This window comes from Prionailurus viverrinus, chromosome D1 (assembly GCF_022837055.1).
Source record: "Prionailurus viverrinus isolate Anna chromosome D1, UM_Priviv_1.0, whole genome shotgun sequence".
Taxonomy (NCBI): domain Eukaryota; kingdom Metazoa; phylum Chordata; class Mammalia; order Carnivora; family Felidae; genus Prionailurus; species Prionailurus viverrinus.
This window is the reverse complement of record NC_062570.1, coordinates 49225184-49246117: the sequence shown is the minus strand read 5'-3', so window position 1 is coordinate 49246117 and position 20934 is coordinate 49225184. Positions and strand designations below refer to the sequence as shown.

Here is a 20934-nt window from a genome sequence, read left to right as displayed (position 1 = left end):
TTATTTTTGAGAGAAAGAGAGCACAAGAGCAGGGGAGGAGCAAAGAGAGAGGGAGACAGAAGATCTGAAGCAGGCTGTGCACTGTCAGTGCAGAGCCCGACATAGGGCTCAAACCCACAAACTGTGAGATCATGACCTGAGTGGATAGACACTTAACTGAGCCACCCAGATGCCACAACACATATTTATTAATCACTTACTATGCATAATGCAAGTGGCAGGATACCTACTATTCTGCTCTGTGCAAGTCCCATCAATAGGAGAATGTATGAAGGGAAAGTGGAAGTATCTTTAAAACTGAAGTGAGTCAAAGTGGGAGGTACTTATGAGGTCCTAGATTGGTCTGCGGAATATTTACATCGGTAGGGAGCACAGAACCCTGCAGGTATTTGGAGAGAGCTGTTGTATGCCTTGGCCTGAATCTCCTCCTCCTCCTCCTCCTCTTCTTCTTTTCTCCTTGTCCTTCTCCTCCTCCTCCCCTTCCCCCTCCTCCTCCTCCTCTTCTTTTCTCCTTGTCCTTCTCCTCCTCCTCCCCTTCCCCCTCCTCCTCCTCCTCCCCCTCCTCCTCCTCCTTCTTCTTCTTTCTTCTCTTCTTCTGGTATTAATATGGTATTTTAATTTCCTTAAATTGAAGTATAGTTGACATAATATTTGTTTCAGGTGTACAGCATAGTGATTCAACAATTATGTACATTATGAAATGCTCACCATGATAGATGTAGTCCCCATATGGAGTTATTACAATATTATCGACTATATTCCCTATACTGTATTTTTCATCCCTGTGATTTCTTTGTTTTACAACTGGAAGTTTATACTTCTTAGCTCTCTTCATCTGTTTTCCTTATCCCCTCATCTCCCTCCCCTTCTGGCAACTACTGATTTGTTCTCTGTATTTCTCCTAATATGAAACAGTATTTATCCTTACTGTGTCCTTAGAGTGTGTCCTTATCCTTGTGTCCTTAGAGTGACACAAGAGGCACTCTAATTTCTATTTCATTTTTAAAAAGTGCTGGTTTATGACCTTCTGGTGGGTGGTCAGCATGAGTTTGAAAAACAGAGCCTGGCCACTCCAGTATCAGTAGCACTTGGGAGCTTGTTAGAACTGTGTAGGCTCTTGGTGTCTTCCTGCACCTCCAACATCATAATCTGCATCTAAGGTGATTTTACAATTACACAGTAATCAAAGTATTCTAGCGTTGTCCCAGCTGTGCTGAGAGGAACTGGGGACAAAGTAGGGACTTGACATAGGTTGTAACACTAGAAGGGGCAGGGGATCGGTTTTATGAGAGCAGTAGTCTTCTGAGATGTCCCTAAGGAACAGGTGAGTCACAGAAGCTAATGGGATTATGAGACCTGGCATTCTTGACCCATAGACGACATTGTGTCTGACAACTTCGGAGACTCTGGGTCTGGTTGTGCTGGGAAGGGTTGTGGCCCCTCTGCAGATGTTCCTTAGCTTTGTTCCCCACCAAGGCTTTTAAATTCTGTCACTGGATGGTTTAGTCTCAGAATACCTACAAAGACTGTAAATTTGAAGCAAGACCCTCTTAGGTTCAGAGGTGTGCAGTCCACTTTTTTTCTTTAATGTTTATTTTGAGAGAGAGAGAGAGAGAGAGACAGTGAGCAAGCATGAGTGGGGGAGGGACAGAGAGAGAGGGAGGCAGGCTCCAGGCTCCAAGCTGTCAGCACAGAGCCCAACGTGAGGCTTTAACACACGAACTGTGAGATCATGACCTGAGCTGAAGTTGGAAGCTTAACCAATTGAGCCACTCTGGTGCCCCTTAGAATGGTCATTTTTTTTTTTTTAAGATTTTTAAGTAATCTGTATATCCAATGTGAGGCTTGAACTCACAACGCCAAGATCAAGAGTCATGTGCTCCACCAACTGAGCCAGAGAGGTATCCCTAGGACGGTCATGTTTTTAAAATACTTAGAAACAAAAAGTCATGAGCTCCTTTAGCTTCCCCCACCTGGAATTAACATACCCATCATTGGAGCAAATCTGGCTTTCGTGTAGTGTTACTATGAATACTAAACCTGGTGAGTCTGTGTAAATGTTAAAAATTGAATAATTGTTGACACATGAGGCTTGCACTGGGCTTGCAGCCTCAGTCAATGCCTTCTTATGCTGTCTTCTCACTGCTGCCAAGCCCCAGGGACAGCAACAGGACACCTGCTGGAGACTCGTGTGGGCTCGCAGTGATGGCCAGGATGGTAATGACCAACAAGTCTGGTTTCCCAAATGACTGACCCAGTTATGTGATAGTTCATTGTGAAGCAAAACGCACTCCACAGTGGTCGCTTTAACGGGGAAATTCCACTCTCTGCACAGGAGGACTTTGTTTCGGCCCTTCAGCTGTCAGACCTTTGCTGTCTAAATGTCAATACGACAAGGCATATGTTTAACCTAGTGGGAAGAATTTAGAATATTATCTGGCAGATTCAGGTTCCTAAACCTGACATTTGGGGCATGTTCAGATCTTTGGAGCTGGCATATTTTGTGGCCCAGGGTACGTGAATAGTGACATCTCCTTTCCAATCTGTGCCTTTCTTTGCATCATAAGTATTAGATAAGAAAAAAAGTATATTTTTCTCTATTATTAGCATCTTCTGGAATCTCACAGTTTGGAAACTGGGGAATAAATTCTTTCCACACAAATGTGAGGGTCTTAAAAAAAACCTTTTTTTAAAAAGAAATTAAAAAATATTTATTTATTTTTGAGAGAGAGACAGAGTGCAAGTGGGGGAGAAGCAGAGAGAGAGAGGGAGACACAGAATCTGAAGCAGACTCCAGGCTCTGAGCTGTCAGCACAGAGCCCGACATGGGGTTCGAACTCACGGACCCGCAAGATCATGACCTGAGCTTAACTGAGCCACACAGGTATCTCCCAAAAAGCCTATCTTTTTAATTCATTGTTCACTCTTGGTAAAATCCTGATGAAAGCAGGCACGATAGTAACCACATATTTAAAAATGTGCAAAAGTACCACTTTCAGCTCCTCTCAGCAGTTCCAATGTTTTTCAGAGCAAACCTCCTATAACTATACTTTAGCTCTGAAATCAGATAAATTTGATGACAACAGAAGTGATTGATTCTATTCTCTATGAAACAAGACAAATTATGCCTTGGGAGAAAATAATTTGCTATAAAGTATAAAATGTTTTAATATTTATATCTTATAATAAAACCATGACATGTTTATAAACACTCTATCAAGCATTTTTACAATGGGGCCACCGCTGACAACTAGAAATACGCAATAAATATGCACAGACACACTGAGTATGAAATATACATCTCGATTTTATAATTGTGTGTGCTTTATTTTTTACACAAATGGAATGGAAGTGTCGAATATTTACACTTAACAGGAGTGTAAGCTGTGCAGTGTCTCTGTAAACTCCAGCTCAGGCAAGGAGTATTTCCCCCCTCCCTCCCATCCTGCACTACAGCTCGATGGAGAAACATCCTGTCAGAGAGAAGCACAAAACTGTCATTTTGAAAGGATCTAACGGGTACAGCCTGGTGCACTCAGAAGTTAAGACACACTTAGGAAACACAAATTCAAAAAGGAGAGAAGAAAAGTTTGCCATCCCATTGGGAGTCAACTTTGCCATTTGGTTGTCTGTCCTCATGAGTTGCTAGGGAGATTCTGTGTTCTGTCTCCTAGGTGATCTTTGTCTAAATCATCCACCTGTCTCAGCTCGTCCTCAGCTGCTACAAGAAACTGCACAGCTGTACAAGAAATGATTTCCAAAGCACAGTTTTCAGTGAGGAAGGATATTTACAGACTGGAGTGTGTGTGTGGGTTTCCATCCACATTCATTCATACCCGATGTGGTATGTGTGTAAATGATGTACATACCACATAGACCATACATACACATAAGTAAAATGCATATCCACAGAATTCTGGAGGGAGATCTCTGGCAAATCGGTTGTCAGCATGTCACTCCACATGCTTTAAGAGAAATGTCCCCTTTGCCCCCTAGGAGTGACAAATTACTATGTATGATAAACTTAGGAGCTAGCCTGAGTCCTTGACTTAAATACTTTTGTAGGAATTTAGGCAGGACCAAGACAGGAAAAAAAGAGATGTTAGTTCACCAGCAAGTCCATTCAATCTCACCAGAGCAATCACCAGCTGAAAAGCAGAGGGGGCTTCACATGAAAATGGGGGGGAAAAAAAGCTTATGAGTGGGGGAAAAATGTCTCTCTCCAAACCAAGGTGATTGCATGGCTTCAATGAGAAGAAAGAGGTTTGCTGTCAGAATGACTTTGGGGCCAGAGTCTGCCTTTATAGAGAGGAAGTGTCCTCAGAGCCACGGGATGATGCTGGGAGTGGGCTCACTTTGGACCAGCCTTCAGGCAGAGAGGCACCCAGGTGCCGGCAGGGCCCAGAGCTCATGCATCGTCGCTGCCAGGGCAGCGGTGCAGGCTGGCTCAGTGAGGCGTGCTGGAGCTGGCTCCAGTCTGGGACCTCATGCTCAGCTTTGCTTTCTGGGCTGCGCGGGTGAAACGGTGACCCAAAGGAATTGTGTCATCAGTCCAGTGTATGGACTTGCTGTCCGAATCAGCCATGAGCCCTTATAGGACAGAAATATTACGGAGTGAGGTATGGGAGAGATGATCAGAGGTGTGAGGAGAGGAGAAAGGACAGGAAGGGAAAGGGGAATGGGAAGGGGAGAGACTGAAGGAGACGGAGAGATAGGGGAGTGAACGGAGGGAGTAAATGAGAGAACGCAGAAGAAAGGCAATACTCAGGGAAGACAGGCCAGTAGGAGAAAGGGAGAGGTGTAACAAGAAGAGGTGGAATGAGACACGCATGGAAGAGGGTGGGCAGAGGAGAAGAATGAGGAAAAACCAGAGGCGAGAGCCAGAGGAGCAGAGAGAGTTTCCCTGGCTCAGGGTCCTGAAGGGCTGGCAGTAGGATCTCAGACAGCTCACAGGCACCTGAGTGCGGCTTCAAAAAGATGGGCTCACTGGGCAGAAGGAGCCACACCGAGAACTCAGGGCTGGGGGTGGGGAGGTGGGAGGAAGGCCGGCAAAGAAATGGCCAACAGATCCTGTGGGAGGAGAGCAAAAAACAAACGCCCCTGCAATTAGCTGACAAATGCGATTTTGATTTTGGTAAAGCTGAGACCCCCGTGGTGCTACACATTGTACCAGAGCATGAAAAATAGCACCAGTGACACGATCTGGCACTTTTCTGAAAGGGCCCAGCATGTGAAGGTGACATTGCGCCCCCAGCAAGCCTTCAGATTGGAGAGAGCTCCGGACAAAGTTTGCAGTGTTAGCACCAGTCTGGCCCCAGGCTCCAAGTGCATTTGCACCAGATGTAATCTGGGTAACTTTCCTGCCATGTCCATACAAGTCATCAGATTTGCTGCAAAATACACCAGTCGTTGGAGCCATAGAGACCTCAACATTGGGAAGCGCAAGACAACAAAACAAATGGAGGTGTAAATTCTATAGGAAAAGACCCTCTCACCAATTTGCTTGGTGATTCTTCAAGCAAATATATATGTATATATATATTTATATAAATCTACATAAAAAAATCAGTGCAAATGCCAATTCTAATCTGGAAGCATCTACACTAGGAAAATAAATAATTATATTACTACAAAACCAAGGGTTGGTGGATCAATTTGATTGTACTCAGCCACAGCAATACTTAATATTAAATGGAAAGCACATCACACGACCCGCGGAAACATCTACTCATTAAGGACAGTCCTTTAAATAAATGGTTGCATGCTCAGTTGAGAAACCAAAGAAGTTATTATGGTGGCCTAAAAATAGAGCTGGGATCAGGAATGGCATTCTGGTGGCAGAAAACTTCTGGCAGCAATATTGATGAAAGTAGGCCTTGACCTGAAACTGGCGGATCGCAGCCACGGACATATCTTAAACATTTTGAATGCTCTAAGGAAGTCTCCGAAAATTTAACTTTCATCATAGGGAAAATGCATTGCTAGCCCTTCCATTGGCAAAGGCAGCCTCGAGACTATAGGTAGATGCATAAGTTTGCATTTTTGTGTTTGGTTTGGTGACTGCAGGGAGGCAGACAGTGGTAGTGTAAGATGAACAACACTGGTTTTTGGAAAGAGACCCTCATCCTGAACTCTGATGTTCTTACTGTGAAGAAGCCCCATCACTGCTGATGGCTCTATCTCTTGCTCTCCTATCCCAGCCTGCATGCTGGTTTGCTGCACAGTGTGGCAGAATCCCTGCCAGGTCTGGATGTACCCCAGAAATAAGGCGATGGGGCTTAGTCTGGGCATGCAAAGAACCCAGAGTTGAGTGGTTATTGAGATCACTGAAAAGTCTCTCTCTAAACACCTTGGGCACAAGCAATGCTGATGTCATCATCAGCTCTAAAGTGGGATATAGGCTTCGGGAGTTTTTTTTTTTTTTAAGTCATCATTATTATAATTGCTAAAAAATAAACTTGGTCCAGGTGCAGACCCCAAGAAAGGCAGTTCAACTGGTTGAGCTCAAAGTTGTTAATTGTCTTTCCTTGTGTTCTATCTCTTTGCCCCGTACACAGAAACAAAAGTCTGCACCCCTCACCCCCAACCAGATACTTCCCTCTTCCTCAAAGAAATAGTGCTTCTTGGGACAGATCTCTCCATGGCTCTATACCATCTCTGGATATTACAAAACCCTCAGTTACTTGTGAAACAGACAAAAGAAAAGTCCTAATTACTCATGGTTGGCTAAAATACTAAATGATCCTTTAAGAATTGCATGTAAGTAACTAGGAACCAAGTTATTCAGCTATCTATTTGCATGGCAGGCCCAGGTTGTTTAACAAGATGAAAGCAAAAACTTCCCTTTAGATCATTTGCATGAGTTTGTGTCTGAAAGCCATCAGCTTAAGAATACACTAATCAAATGTCTTCCAAAAATACCCATGAGCGCAACTCATTAAGGGATGTGCTCCATGAGAGTGTGTCACTAATATGGAAGGGAGATCATGGGAGGTAAGTGAGGGAGAAGTCTTTCTCAGACTTTGGAAGGAACTCAGATGCTCTTAATGGATCATTGGCAACAAAAGGGAGAGTGCAACTTTCAATTCTTGAATTTGATCATCTGCTGATAGTGCATACATTTAGTCTTTCAATTAGTCTTTACAAAATATTTCACAAAACTTTTTTTAACCTATAGAAATTCGTTTCTATACATTTGATATATTTTTATTGTATAAATTATTCTCATCTTTAGTGCCTTCTTTCAGCTTATAAATGGCAAAATAGACAATAAACAATCATAAAGCTAACCTCAGGTGGAATCCCCTCCTCTCAGTGAGGTCAGTCCTCCATACACTTGTGAATTTTATGAAATGCTCGTCTTTGTAGATGCCAGTCAGAGAAACTACACTTATCCTTCCCTGATATTATGCCGTCTCCAAAGGGACTCCTTTCCTTTTTCCTTCTTTCTTTCTTTCGCTTGTTAAGAAATCAAAGGGTGTGCATAGTTATAAAATTCGAAGTGTACCAATTACAGATGTGGGTAATGGGAAGGTTGGTGAAGTTCAAGTGCTGGCAACTTTTCTTTAAAGCAAAAAACACAGAGAGCTCAGCAGCTAAATCAGCTCTGGACATCTGCCGGGGTGAGGAGGCTGCCCATCTCTTGGCCAGAAAGCCCGTCAGAGGTTCATCCCTACACCTGGCACTTTGAGCAAACCAAAGCCTTCCTGCATACTGCAGTGTCTTTTCTGTCCCACCCTTTGGGCCCTCCGTTTCCTTCATGGCTTCACACAGTTTGTGTTGTACATTCATAAGAATTCACATTGACTGCAAAAACATAAATGCAACAAAAACATAAAAGCCTCCAAGTAGTATATTATATATATTTTGTTCTTCTAAATGCTCTTCTGTCATTGTTGGAGGTGCAGTAGCTAATTTATAACTTCTCCTTTGAGGGAATCCAGATGAAAGGCCCAGATTGCTCTTCAATAACAAGCTTGCATTGATTATATATATCTTCTAAGGTGTCTCCTTGGACAATAGCTAGAACAAAAGCAAACACAGCAGAGTCAGGAATCATTCCCCGGTTGGTGAAGAACAGCCATCAATCACACTGCAGAAGCTCGAACCAGTGACAGACAAACGCATCTGGAAGCTTCATATTACCTTTCCTTAGTAAGAAAAAAATGGAAAATTTACTTAAGCAAGATCACATCAGTGATTAAAAGAAAAGAAAATGCTTTCAGTGCGTGTCTTAGATCAGGTAACAAGGGTACCACAGTCTTTCTACTTTTCTACGTGTCTGTCTGTAATTCTGGAAAATGAATCATTTATATATTTAAATTTTATGGGCGCCTACACTGGGCTAGGCATTGATCAATTTTCAGACTGATATCTCCCTGCTCATCAAAGAAAGTTGGTCTCATGTTCTGTATGCTGTAATTACTCTGGCAGGTGCAGAAATTTAGACATTTTAGACACAGAGGAAATAATAAGGTTTGGAGGCAACTTTAGTTAAACCCTTGAACCCCAAACCCTTTAATAGGAACCCCCATTCATTCTCCAAGTAATCCGGTAAACTGATATTTCACCATCACAGGGCTGTTCGTATTGAGAATGCCTTATGACAACTACTTATAAGAAACATAAATAAGAGGAAATATAAACACCCTGATAACCTGCATATTACCTAAAACATTAAGTCACCCGACAGTAGATTGAAGTACCTTTCATAATCTCCTTTGAACTAAAGTTATCTTACAGATAGATCTCCAAAACATGTCAGCACTATCTATAGGACATTAGGGATTAAAAATGAATTGATACTGAAAAATAGTTTAGATCTTCAAAAACAACCCTGAGAATATATTGACTATTATATTTTATTTCTTTTTTTGAATACTTTATTTTTATTCTATTTTATTTTTTTCTTGGTTAATCTTTTTTTTTTGAATTTTTTTTCAATATATGAAATTTATTGTCAAATTGGTTTCCATACAACACCCAGTGCTCATCCCAAAAGGTGCCCTCCTCAATACCCATCACCCACCCTCCCCTTCCTCCCACCCCCCATCAACCCTCAGTTTGTTCTCAGTTTTAAAGAGTCTCTTATGCTTTGGCTCTCTCCCACTCTAACCTCCTTTTTTTTTTTCCTTCCCCTCCCCCATGGGTTTCTGTTAAGTTTCTCAGAATCCACATAAGAGTGAAAACATATGGTATCTGTCTTTCTCTGTATGGCTTATTTCACTTAGCATAACACTCTCCAGTTCCATCCACGTTGCTACAAAGGGCCATATTTCATTCTTTCTCATTGCCACGTAGTACTCCATTGTGTATATAAACCACAATTTCTTTACCCATTCATCAGTTGATGGACATTTAGGCTCTTTCCATAATTTTATTGTATTTTATTTCTGATTGCTCAAAATGTGAATAATTTTGATCTGATATTTATACCTAGATGTTCTTTTAGGGTGACACATAATTAATACTTTTGTTACTGATAGAAATTTTACTTAAGATTACCTGATTCAACATATTTGCAAACTGCTAAGCCACTGGCATTGTCATATTCTGATTAAGATGAAAAATAAATCATGTAACTTCTCACAAGGAAATTCAGGAGGAAATTTCCTGCTTTAATTTTTTTTTTGAGAGAGAGAGGGAGGGAGAGAGAGTGAGTGAGGGAGAAAGGGAGAGAGAATCTTAAGCAGGCTCCACGCTCAGGGTAGAGCCCAACTCAGAGTTCAATCTCCAGATGGTGAGATGGTGAACCACCCAAGGAATTTCTTGTTTCTAAGCCATTTGTTGTTGTAAGGCAAACTCCACACAGTTTGATTACTCTTTGGATTCAGTCAGTGTTTCATGAAAGTAAGGATAGAGAACCCAGGATACCTGGGGCAAGAAAATCTTCCTCTATTCCCCAAACTTAATGTTTCTAAGGAAATGTTTAAAAAGAAAAAGGAAAAAGGGGCATGTGGGTGGCTAAGTCACTTAAACATCCAATTCTTAATTTCAGCTCAGGTCATGATCTTAATGGTTGTGGGGATGAGCCCTGGGTCTGGATCTGCACTGAGCAGGGAGCCTGCTTGGGATTGTCTCTCTCGCCCTCTCTCTCTGCCCCTCCCCTGCTCGTGTACACGTCTCCCTCTCAAAGTAAATAAACATTTAATAAAAAAGTAAAGGAAAAAAGTCTTGCATTGGGACTTGACGTAGAATTAATGGAAACACTGGGAAGTGTTTCATGATCATGTTCAAGTGCTGCTAACGGGAACACAGACCTGCAGGTCACTGAAGCAGAGAATGGAGCCCTGAGACTGCTTCTCATGAGTCACCACTTTGGATGCTGCCTATCTGAGCCCTAAAAGTTTCTTTTTTTTAAAGTTTTCTGTTGATATCAGGGAGATAGTCTAATGAGGTACCAAATCCCTAAAATCTTCTTAATAGCAGGAGATAGCTCAGTGCCATACGTGACTCATGGTTTTGGGTAGGGCCAGTGGGAACCTGGAAACTGGCTGCAGTTGAACCCAGAGAAGAGAGAACCCATAGTTCTGGATCAGATAGGTAAAGCAGAGGGAAATTAGGGCTTCTCTGTGGGAAGGTTTTAGGGCCAGGTATACCAAGCCTGGACTCCTCTCTAAATGCCAAACATCAGACCGTTGATTGTTTCTCTCAGAGTACAAGGGTAAATGAACTTACCTGTAAAATATTCTCCAAATTCTTGTTCTAGCTTAATTGCACGATCATAGGTTTTCTTCGCTTGTTCCTCTGTTAGACGTTTATTCATCTCCCTGGGAAAATGAGGTTTTGGTATTAGAACACACGGGGAAGTACCTGACAAATCCTGACAAACTAAAATATGTGTCAAAAATGAATCCTGCAGGAGGCACAGTAATCTTAGCAGCTTCCTAGTCCTCATTTGGGATTCTTCTTTGCGGAAATAATTTCAGCAATGAGGACCCCCTCCCAGAGAGCTCACTCTCTTGGTTCCATCCTGGAACCGAGATTGATGCAGAATCTATCTGTTTATGATTTCCTGTCACTGGTTCCTGTTCTGTTCCTGTTCCTGTTCTGTCCTCTGCAGTCACACAGAGTGGGATGAAACCTCTTCCCTCCATGACAGCCACCGGGTCTTAAAATCAAGTGCTCACGTGTCCTTTGAGGCTACCACTCCTTCAGAATAAACTGTCCTACTTCATTCATCTGTTCTCTCATTGGATGTGATTTCCAAATCCTAACCTTCCTGGTTACTCTTTGGACTCTTTGACTGACTTGATCTGTCTTAAATATGGGACATAGATTCAAATGAAATCTTCCAGGGGTGGTCAGAAGTGGGAGAAGAGATGGAGAGAAGGGAAGGGACATCACAGCATTTTGTACCTCATCACATCTGACAGAACTAGACTTGATTGTTGGCAGGTCCTGCTTTCACAAAAACCTTTGATTTCTCCACTCTCTGTCCTCCCCAAGGGTTGTGGCTCATCATCAGTGTGTAACAGGAAATGTGTGGAGTGGAGAAACAAAGTGCTTCCTGAGAAAATATTACAGGCCCCTTAGGCATGTGTACTTTCAGGCCAAAGAAGCATTCTGCCACTCTCCCTGCTCAACTTCTGCAAAGGGTGAGTCCCCTTTATAGAAACAAGAGCCCTGAACTTCTCTGTTTTTGTAATCAGTTGGCTTTACAAGTATCTGCTGAAGGAGGTGTGAATAAATGGACAGAGAGAGAATGTAACAATCAAATGTGCTGGGAGAAAATATTTTCAAATAGATTATAATCAAGCAACCTACATAGGGAGCCAGGGTAGAGGATCTTGGTAAGAATCTCCAGTGTTGACTTGGTCTTGTTGCTCTTCTGATAGGAGAATGGGCTATAAAGGCATTATGCCTGGGATTCTCTCTCTGTCCCTTTTTTTATGTCAGTCTCTCAATGATGGTGTATATAAGTGATTCTTAATCATTGTGAGATTATTTAAGTCCAACCTAGGCTCAAGGATAAATTCAGTGGGAAGAAAATGGAAAAATAATCCAATCTCCTGATTCCTACTTAGCAGCAGCTTTATCTTTCCATGTCATCTAGGTGTTAAAATTCTTTGCCTACCCAACAAGCTGTACTTCACTAAATAAAAATGATATTGTCTTCCCATTTTTTCTTAATCAAAGACATTTTATTAACCAAAGACTGACCATTCTTTCCTCTGATCATCATATGAATACCAGTGTGGCTGCGCTGGTCTGATAAAAGTCTAGCCAAGAGTGAAGATACCTTGGTTGGCCCACTGGGATGCATCACAGGGGCACATAGAATATTGAAAGTATTGCTGCCTTTGCATGCCACTGAAGAAGCCAGAGATTAGGGTATGGGACAGGTGGATTTAGAGCAAGTAGCTGTGGCCTGAAGTAATAAAGGGACTTGTAAAGGTAAAAGAGGAGATCTGCTGTCTGAACTCAAAGTTTTGGGGTTCTTTTAAAACAATTTTAGTCAAATAGACTTTCCATTATACCAAGACTTTCCTAAGATGCTTATTTGGAAAAAAAAAGAACTAAAGTCAGACATTAACATGATTTTAGACATGATCTGATGGCTGCAGTATAAAAAAGTAGCAATTTCCTGAACTCTTGATGTTGAAATAAAGTCATCTCATCCCGAGGGATGGTATCTACAATTCTTCTCCCAAACAGCACGAGCCCCAGAAGCTGAGAGTGCATGTCACCCTTGGGTACAGAAGATGCTGGGCTAATCCCAGGGATACTTTTCCTAGAAAGATAGGGTTTTGTTCCAGATGTCAAGAAGTCATGTGGCTCTGGACCTCCTTTGACTTGCCTGCCTCATGCTAGCCTATGTTCTTAAAATTCCCTTTGCACTTACTGTAGCCATGACTGAATTTAGATTTTTATCCTCTAATATATCATCTATTATATACTTTGTCTCCTTGCCTAATTTGCGAGTTCTTTGAGGGCAGAGACCAGGGCTTGTTCATTAGCATGTGTCAGGGGTCTGGCTCAAGACTTATTTGTTGAACGAGTAAGTGAATGGATGAATGGAGAACTGGACAAATAAACATAATTATGATACAGTTGAAGACAGCAGTAAACATGGGTCACTGTGGGAGCAAGAAGGCAAAAACAGATTGGGGGTGGCAAGGTAAAGAGACACAGGAAGCTTCACACTGCCATGGCATGGGGGTGAGGAACAGAAGTGGCACAGCGGCACGCTATAAAAAGAACATCTCTTTTATACACGCCCTTGATTTTATGCTCCTCTGAAGAATCAGCTATGTATGTACTAATAAGCTCTGTGGTTTGATGTGGATGATGTACTTGAGAAATAATGTGTGTGATGATGTGTCAATGCCTAAATGTGACAGCCGCCATGCTTTTGTTCCAGTTGACCTAGCATTCACTCCTCCCCGGGGAATGGGCAATCCATGCTAGCTTTGCTCCTAAAGTAAAACCCATGGAAAAGAGTGAACGGGAAAGTAAACATCCAGCCTTTAATAATAAGATCACATTGGTTTGAATGTCACCATTACTGCACTTGAGATTCATGAATATGGCTGCAGCAAATTATGTCGGATTCACTATCTCATTGTGGAAGCCAGCCTTCAGTATGTTTAATTTTCCTTGGTGATAAGTGTCTGTGACAGCGCCCCAGGCAAAACTAAATAAGTCATCTCATAGTTATGGAAGGAAGTAGACCTTCTCCCACCGAGCACCAGATGGGAATGTCTCCCAATATCACACTAAAGCAAATGTGCCAAGGCTGTTTCTCCCTCAGGCTTCACTTCCCTGGGAAGCCATTTATCTCACTGTGTATTTAGGATGTGAAAAACTATTTTACTATTTCTGAAACAGGACTTTAAGATGTTATTCCCCAAAGGTGAGGGCCATTTTTCTATTCTTCATAATGTTGGCATTGCTAATAATATTTATGAAGCTCTTTGCAGATTATAAATCATTTTTACATCATGAAATTCATGGTTGCTTAATTTACTTTGTTCACTTCCCAACCTGGTATCCCATATGAAGAGAAATGTGATGCAGGTTATCAAGGATAATACTATCAAGAACTAGTATCTTATCATCAACACATGTTTTTCCATGTACCAGCTATGGGCAAAGCTCTTTATGTTATAATTTAACACTTAAATTCTTGGGGCAGAAGGCACCTCAATGACCTCTTGATTTTATTTCTTCATCCTGGGAAGAACTTTTGTCCATCTTTTATTTATGGGAATAAATACGTCTCTGGCGATTTCCCCAGAGGCTGACTGTGTATTTAACTTAATTCTCTTAGGTTGCAATTCTAGCTACTGCAGCTTGCTTTGCTTCTTCACTCTTCGAGAAGACATGGAACAGCTGGCTGATACCTTTTGCAAGTAATTGTTTCACCTCTGGGATTATGTAATTTCCTTTTCTTTGGTCTTTCCACACACCCTGTTTTCCAGTCTCTGGTTCACTTCTGAACCCGGTCAAATGCTCTAAGATCTCGAGGCCCAACTGGAGGCACATTTGAGCAAAATTGTTGCAACAGACACACTGGCATTATCTCTTGTGGCCTCTTGGAAAAGGTAGTTTATGAGTTTTGTAATGATAAAATGGTTTTATTCCTTTTACAATAAAATAACTTAAAATTTTTAACAGTTACAATGGCTACTATTTATTGAATGCTTACCATATGCTAAAGACCAAATGGAGAACTTCGCATTCATAATCATGTTTAACCTTTGCAGTAGCTGTGAGGTACACATTATTACCTAGTTTAGGTAATAGGTACACATTATGCCTAGTTTAGAGGAGAGGAACTAAATCTGACAGAGGTCAAGCAGCTTGCTGAGGTCAAATAACTGATCAGAGGCCAAGGGAAAAAAAACCACACCTAGCCTGACCCATTTTCAAGTCCCTGCTCATAGCCTCTTTGCTCTGCTACTTCTTTTGGCTGCCACAGCCTCGCATTTGTTTGAGAGTTGTCTAGAAAGCAAAGCCAACACTTTGTATCAAATTGCCACTGAAAATACGTTACTTTATAGTAAGGTTGTATTTGCCCAATTTGTTTACTGATTTTTTTGAAGGAAGATATTTTGTCAGTCCTCTGAAAAATAAAAAGAACAACAAAAAAATCTGAGTCATACAGATTTGCCTGATTCATAAACATGCACTGGTATGGAGCTATTGGTGTGAGTTACAGAAGTGTTACTGCCATGTTGCTAAGAAAACTCCCTTTTAAGGATAGTGGTTTACAGACATGAGGTTTTAAGAAATAAAAGAATTATCTGCTAGAAAAAAATGAAATGTCAATAGAAAGAGTCTAAAATACTGTCTGTTCCCTCTAGAAAAACCCACACATTTAAAAAGATTTACTAATGGAACTGCTTTCAGAAGAAAGAGACAAGCAAAGATGATCACTTCCTCGCATTTGAAAACCAAACCGAACCAACATACCTTTAAAACAACAAAACAAAACAAGCCAAAGAAAAAAAAAATCACACACACACACACACACACACACACACACAACAACTTGTGAAATGAAAATAAAAATCAAGAAGCATTAGGAAAGACATGTTAGGGAATTACTGACGTTATGTCTCTAGAGGTCCAAAAATATTTTAATGTATTTTTTAAAAAGGAAATGCTTTAAAAAATCAACAATGGAACTTCTGACTTATAAGCATTTGTGACAAAGAGCTGTTAGCAATTTGCTGTGTTATGTGGAACAGGCAGCTGGGTGACAGCCTCCTGTGCACTCCACTTACATGAGAGGTTCCAGAGATTTGGGCTTAATGAAGATGGCAATGGGATAGAGCTGGGCAACTTGTAACCGCTTGATAGCATTTCCTGACACATCAAGTATACAGTGTTTGCCCTGGTAGAAAGAGAAGAAAAATATGGAGTTAATCCAGAAAGAATGATCATAATCCAACCAAAACAAACAAACAAACAAACAAAAAAAAAGTAAGTGTGTCTTAGAGAAAGGTAAGGGATACTGAATTCCTACAGGTTGATAAAAGGTCATTGCAAAGCATAAATGAAAGTTGACATACAGGGTCATTATCGAATACTTTTGATAACTCGTATTTATGATTCCTTTACTAAGCACCTGCCACTGGGATAGAGATTTTACATGTGTTATCTCAGTTAGCTTAATTTTCTGAAATAAATATCTGATGTTTCACACAAAGAAGATATGTGGCATTATGTAATGTGACTGGGTCCACGCTCATGGAGCTGTCATAATCCGTCTCTGAAGACAACTATCAACAAGAAATTCCCAAATCTATGAGATAGGTATTATCAGCCACATTTTTACAGAAGATAAGACTAAGGCTTAGAAATAATATGTAACTTGCCAAAATCTTAGTGCTAGAAGAAATCAAACCCAAGTCTTGAAGCACTGACAGAATTGTTGGTTGGAATCAATAGATACCTCATTGCTTTACCCTGACCAATGTTGAATCTAAAAGAATGGTAATCACGTGAATTTGGAACAATTCCATAAACATCTGTTGAGCGATTTTATGTGTCCTGCCCTGGATATGCTCAATCTAGTATAGCCAAGGACAGACACCTAAAGAGTTACCTTTACTATTTTATCTTAAGTGCTGAGAGAGAGTGTATGCACTGTGCATACAAATTTCTTGTTTGTTAAATGAAAACCCTATTACATATAGCACACCTCATTTAACTTGGCTTCCACTGCAATGAGTTCTCAGAGCAAGGAGTTGCTTGCTTTATAAAGTATTTCTGGAAAAGTAGATATATTTGCCAAATATGATATTCTAACTCCCGGGGAGAAATGGCCTCATTATGCTGAGGCCAGAAGAACTTTACAAAAGAAGGGAAAAAACATATTGTGCAGATAGGAACAGTCCTAAATCAATAACGGGGGATTAAAAACTGTGTAAGAGTTTCACGTGTATTACCCACGTGAAAACAAAGAGACCCCAATGAACACTTGAGCTCTTCTAGGAGAAACATACTAAGATGGTTCAACCCTATATCACTTAAGTAATTGCAAGTTTGCTATTTGTGAAATACAGCAGCTATACAAGATGTCTAAATGCTGTTTGATTATTCACTGGCCAGAACTTTTCAAGTTAACAAAGGTTATAACTACATTTCAAAGGGGAGAACAGATGTAATAATCAGGAAAATGGTTAGAAACAGTATGATGAAGCTCATATAACCTAATTTTTGAGAGAGAGGAAGAGACACAGCTTTCTTCCTGTATTCTCAGATAGACATTAAAATTTCTTCTTTAATTTTTTATCAGTACATCAAAAAGTTGTGTCAAATCAAATAAAATCAACCCAACAAGTATGAATTGTATAACAAATGTATTGGTTCTTAACTCTTTTCTTTTCTCTCATAAAATAAATCCTCTGTGTTGACAGATTAGGAACACTCTATAGGCAGATCTTTTTTTTTTTTTTTTTGATAGAGAAAGAGAGCTTTTGCATAAGTAGGAGAGAAGGAGGAGAGATGGGGGAGGGGCAGAGGGGCAGAGAATCTTAAGCAGGCTCCACACCTAGCACAGAACCCAAAGTGGGGCGCAAACTCACAAACCATGAGATAATGACCTGAGCTGAAGTTGAGTTAGATGCTTAGTTGACTGAGCCACCCAGACACCCCTCTCTATCTATAGGCAGATCTTAAAGCCACATTCAAGTGCCTTCCTATCCTGTTCTCTCTTGAACATTCTCTTCTTTTCTAAGCCTTCGATATTACCAGCAAGAAGGGAATTACAGTATTCAAACCCCACTAAGTTGAAATTTCTGCCAACAGTAGGCTAGTCCCTAGCCCTCTTCATCTACCTACTCCTCCACCAAGAGAGTGTCAAGTTTTCAGGGAGATAAAATGTAACTCCTGCTAACAAAAAGAATTGAGGTTCCTGATCTAAACAACCAAGAGTAACAAAGCTTCCTTAATAAATTCAAAGCTGTTTACTGGGGCCAAAGATGAGTGAGTCAAGGACAAAGTGAATTTCCATAAACTTCAAGCTGTTAATTGCCTTTAGGCTTATAACACCTTCCTCCCCACAAGTCAGTCAGCATACTTTACTGAGATTAGAACAAAGATTAATGACCTTGTTCTAAAGTGATTCTCTGCTTAGAGGTCTTAAAAGGAATATTTAATCAAAATTTACACCTGCAATCAGGAAAGAGTAATGACCAAACAATGCAGTTTGCCACCTGGGAATCTTCTTTAGGGGAGGTATAAGATGATTGGTGAACATACCCTTTCTGCTACAAATCTCACAGACTGCACACTAGTTCCATATAAATTGTCATTGTACTGGCCAGCTTCTATAAACTTGTGCTCTTGGATATCTTTCTCCATTTGTTCTCTGGAAATGACAAAGTGATAGTCTCTGCCATCCACCTCATAGTCCCGCTTTGGCCTCGTAGTATCTATATAAAACAAAAATAATAAAATTAAGGTAATTTATATTCATAAATGTCCTTTACAGTTATTTTCTTTACCATACCCCCAACACAGATATACAAAAATATGTAATATGACATAGTAACAGGTACCAGTTAGCCTCTCACTGTAAGCAACTACAAAATTAGACAAAGTATATGGAACAGCCATTGCCAGGCATCAGACAACAGGCAACACAAGGCTGTGATCTTGAGAGAGGAGAAACCCACGAGGGGAACTCTATATTCATTCCACCTCCATTTCCAAGAGGGAGGTCTAGGGCTTATATAGTGCTAGGAGACACCGGAGTTCACTCAGAACTGGGCATTTGGTTGAGTACCTGGAAAGGTCAAAATTTAGAAGGATACTCTAGATTTATTCTAAACCTATCTTCACAAAGTGTGTAACCAAGTCATAACTGAAGAAGCTGATTTGCCAGTAAATTATTATCAGCCAGAACAAAAACAATATTCTATAAAGAAAGATAACCAAATCTGGACTGTCAGTAATGTAGTGTCACAATGTCCAATACACAATTAAAGATTATAGGACACACAAAACAACAACAACAACAACAAAAACAAGAAAGTGTGTCATATAACCAGTAGGGAGAAAAAAATGGATATACAGTAAAAACACATTTAGGGATTTAAAAAGATGTAAAAGGTAAGACTAAAAGTCTTAAGGTAAGACTAAAAGTCATCATCTCTAACCATGGTTAGAGGTGGTTAAACTTCTTGGTAGGAAGAGAAGGGAAAACAATTTATCAGTATAAATAAAAGTTGTTAAAATATTTCCAATCTTTGATTCAGGTACTCTCTTCCTAGGAATCTATCTTAAAAATTATCAAAGATTCAGATATAGATTTATCCATATAGATATTCATTATATTAATTTATAAAATACAAATAATAATTATAACATAATTACAACTAGAGAAAAGTAGAGACATCCCCAAATACTCATAAATGAGGAATGATTAATTATTATATAATAATTTAAAATATTTATATGAAATTTCAAATACTTTAAAAATACTTTTAAGCCAAAAAAAATTGTATACATCCAAAATGTACCCAGAGGAGAAAATGTGTGCATAGAAAGGACTAGGTAAAAATCTATGAAAATATTAACAATGATGTTATCTCTGGATCCTATGTGAAATTCTGTATATTTTTTATTTTCTTGTTTAACTTTCTTTTTGGCATTTTCCAAGTTTTGTACAATGAACACACATTAGTTATCGTAAAATAGTGCTATTAAAACAAGAGAAAGAGCACAAGGTAGAGGGAAAAGTAGGAATGGTGTTTAAGGATCATCTGGGTTTTTTTCTTTCCAAAGTGGGGAAACACACTGGAGGCTGCTATGAATGGAGTAGGGTTTGTCTGGATCGTTTATGTCTGGACACCGTCTCAAGATATTCTCTGTGGCAGGATCCTTTCCCAGAGTCCTTGCTGGAATAGTTTCATGACATACAGCAATCACCCTAGCTCCCCTCTGTGAACTCACACACATGCAACTCCTGCTATTGTTAGGTATTCTGGGTGACATCTGCAATGCTGAGGTGTTAGAGACACTTCAAAGCATACAAAAAGCTTAAAAATGTGGAATGAGAAAAAAATATTTGTTGGAATCAGATTTAAGAGCTCAATTACCTAATAAATTGAAATTACTTGGTGGGGGGAGGTTCTGTTTACACACACACACACACACACACACACAGAGAAGGCCTCTACACATATCTATGTGACACAGTGGCAGTAGTGGGTGAATGGGAAGGTGTGGTGCATGGGAGGAAGTAGAGCAGATGGATCCTTAGAGGGCTATAAACAGAGGGACCAGAAGACCTGATGATTGTCCATAAGGACGAGAAAGCAGATTAAAGTCCACAATGGCCTGCAGCATAGATTAAGGTTTTATACACCTTCTTGTCTTCATCCTCTCAATACCTTAGACTGTTATCACACATGTTTTGGGATTGACACATGGCCCTAAGTCATCCTGAGATGATTTTAATATATGGCTTTGTTTCTGATCTCTCTTATTCTATGGGAAAAGATGCTTCCATGGCATTTCAATGAATTTATAAGAACATACTGATGACTATCAATAATCTTATGCTATTTTAAATGCTATGGGAGTTATAAAGAAAGTATTTATCTTGCCTCCTAGGGGACCACAGTCAGTTTGGAGAACATATTATGCTCACTAAATAGAGAACAATATATGGCACCACTGATGAAAAGTGTTAAGCAGAGAAAATTAAGTAAGGTGCTCAGATTAAAAAAAGATGCTCAGATAATAGGTAACTGACAGTATTGCATCAGTGGAGAGACCATCAGAGGAACAGAATTATACCTTATCGTCTCAAAAGGAGTCGAGCTTTTCTTCTAGAAAGATGAGAAATGATACTTACGAGGCACACAGGAGCCAAATTTATCAGGGAATTCAGATATCAAGTCATCATTGATCCGATCCTTCATGGGACCCAGGATAATCACTGGCCGGGTATAGTTTACTGCAAAGAGGAAAGGG

General features: G+C 40.2%; 1 protein-coding gene across 10 annotated transcripts in view; it reads right to left on the bottom strand.

The window, feature by feature from the left end:
- Nucleotides 1-7873: 7873 nt before the first annotated feature.
- The window catches only part of DLG2 (discs large MAGUK scaffold protein 2), a 2044734-nt gene continuing 2031673 nt past the window's right edge, over nucleotides 7874-20934 (bottom strand). For all 10 annotated transcript variants that reach the window (XM_047877315.1, XM_047877320.1, XM_047877323.1 and 7 more), the window contains 5 exons: nucleotides 20816-20917; nucleotides 18214-18386; nucleotides 15732-15841; nucleotides 10678-10769; nucleotides 7874-8022 (listed from right to left, as the gene is read on the bottom strand). In XM_047877315.1, the coding sequence (XP_047733271.1) occupies nucleotides 7916-8022; nucleotides 10678-10769; nucleotides 15732-15841; nucleotides 18214-18386; nucleotides 20816-20917 (584 nt within the window). In that variant the 3' untranslated portion in view covers nucleotides 7874-7915. The remainder of the gene's footprint in view (nucleotides 8023-10677; nucleotides 10770-15731; nucleotides 15842-18213; nucleotides 18387-20815; nucleotides 20918-20934) is intronic.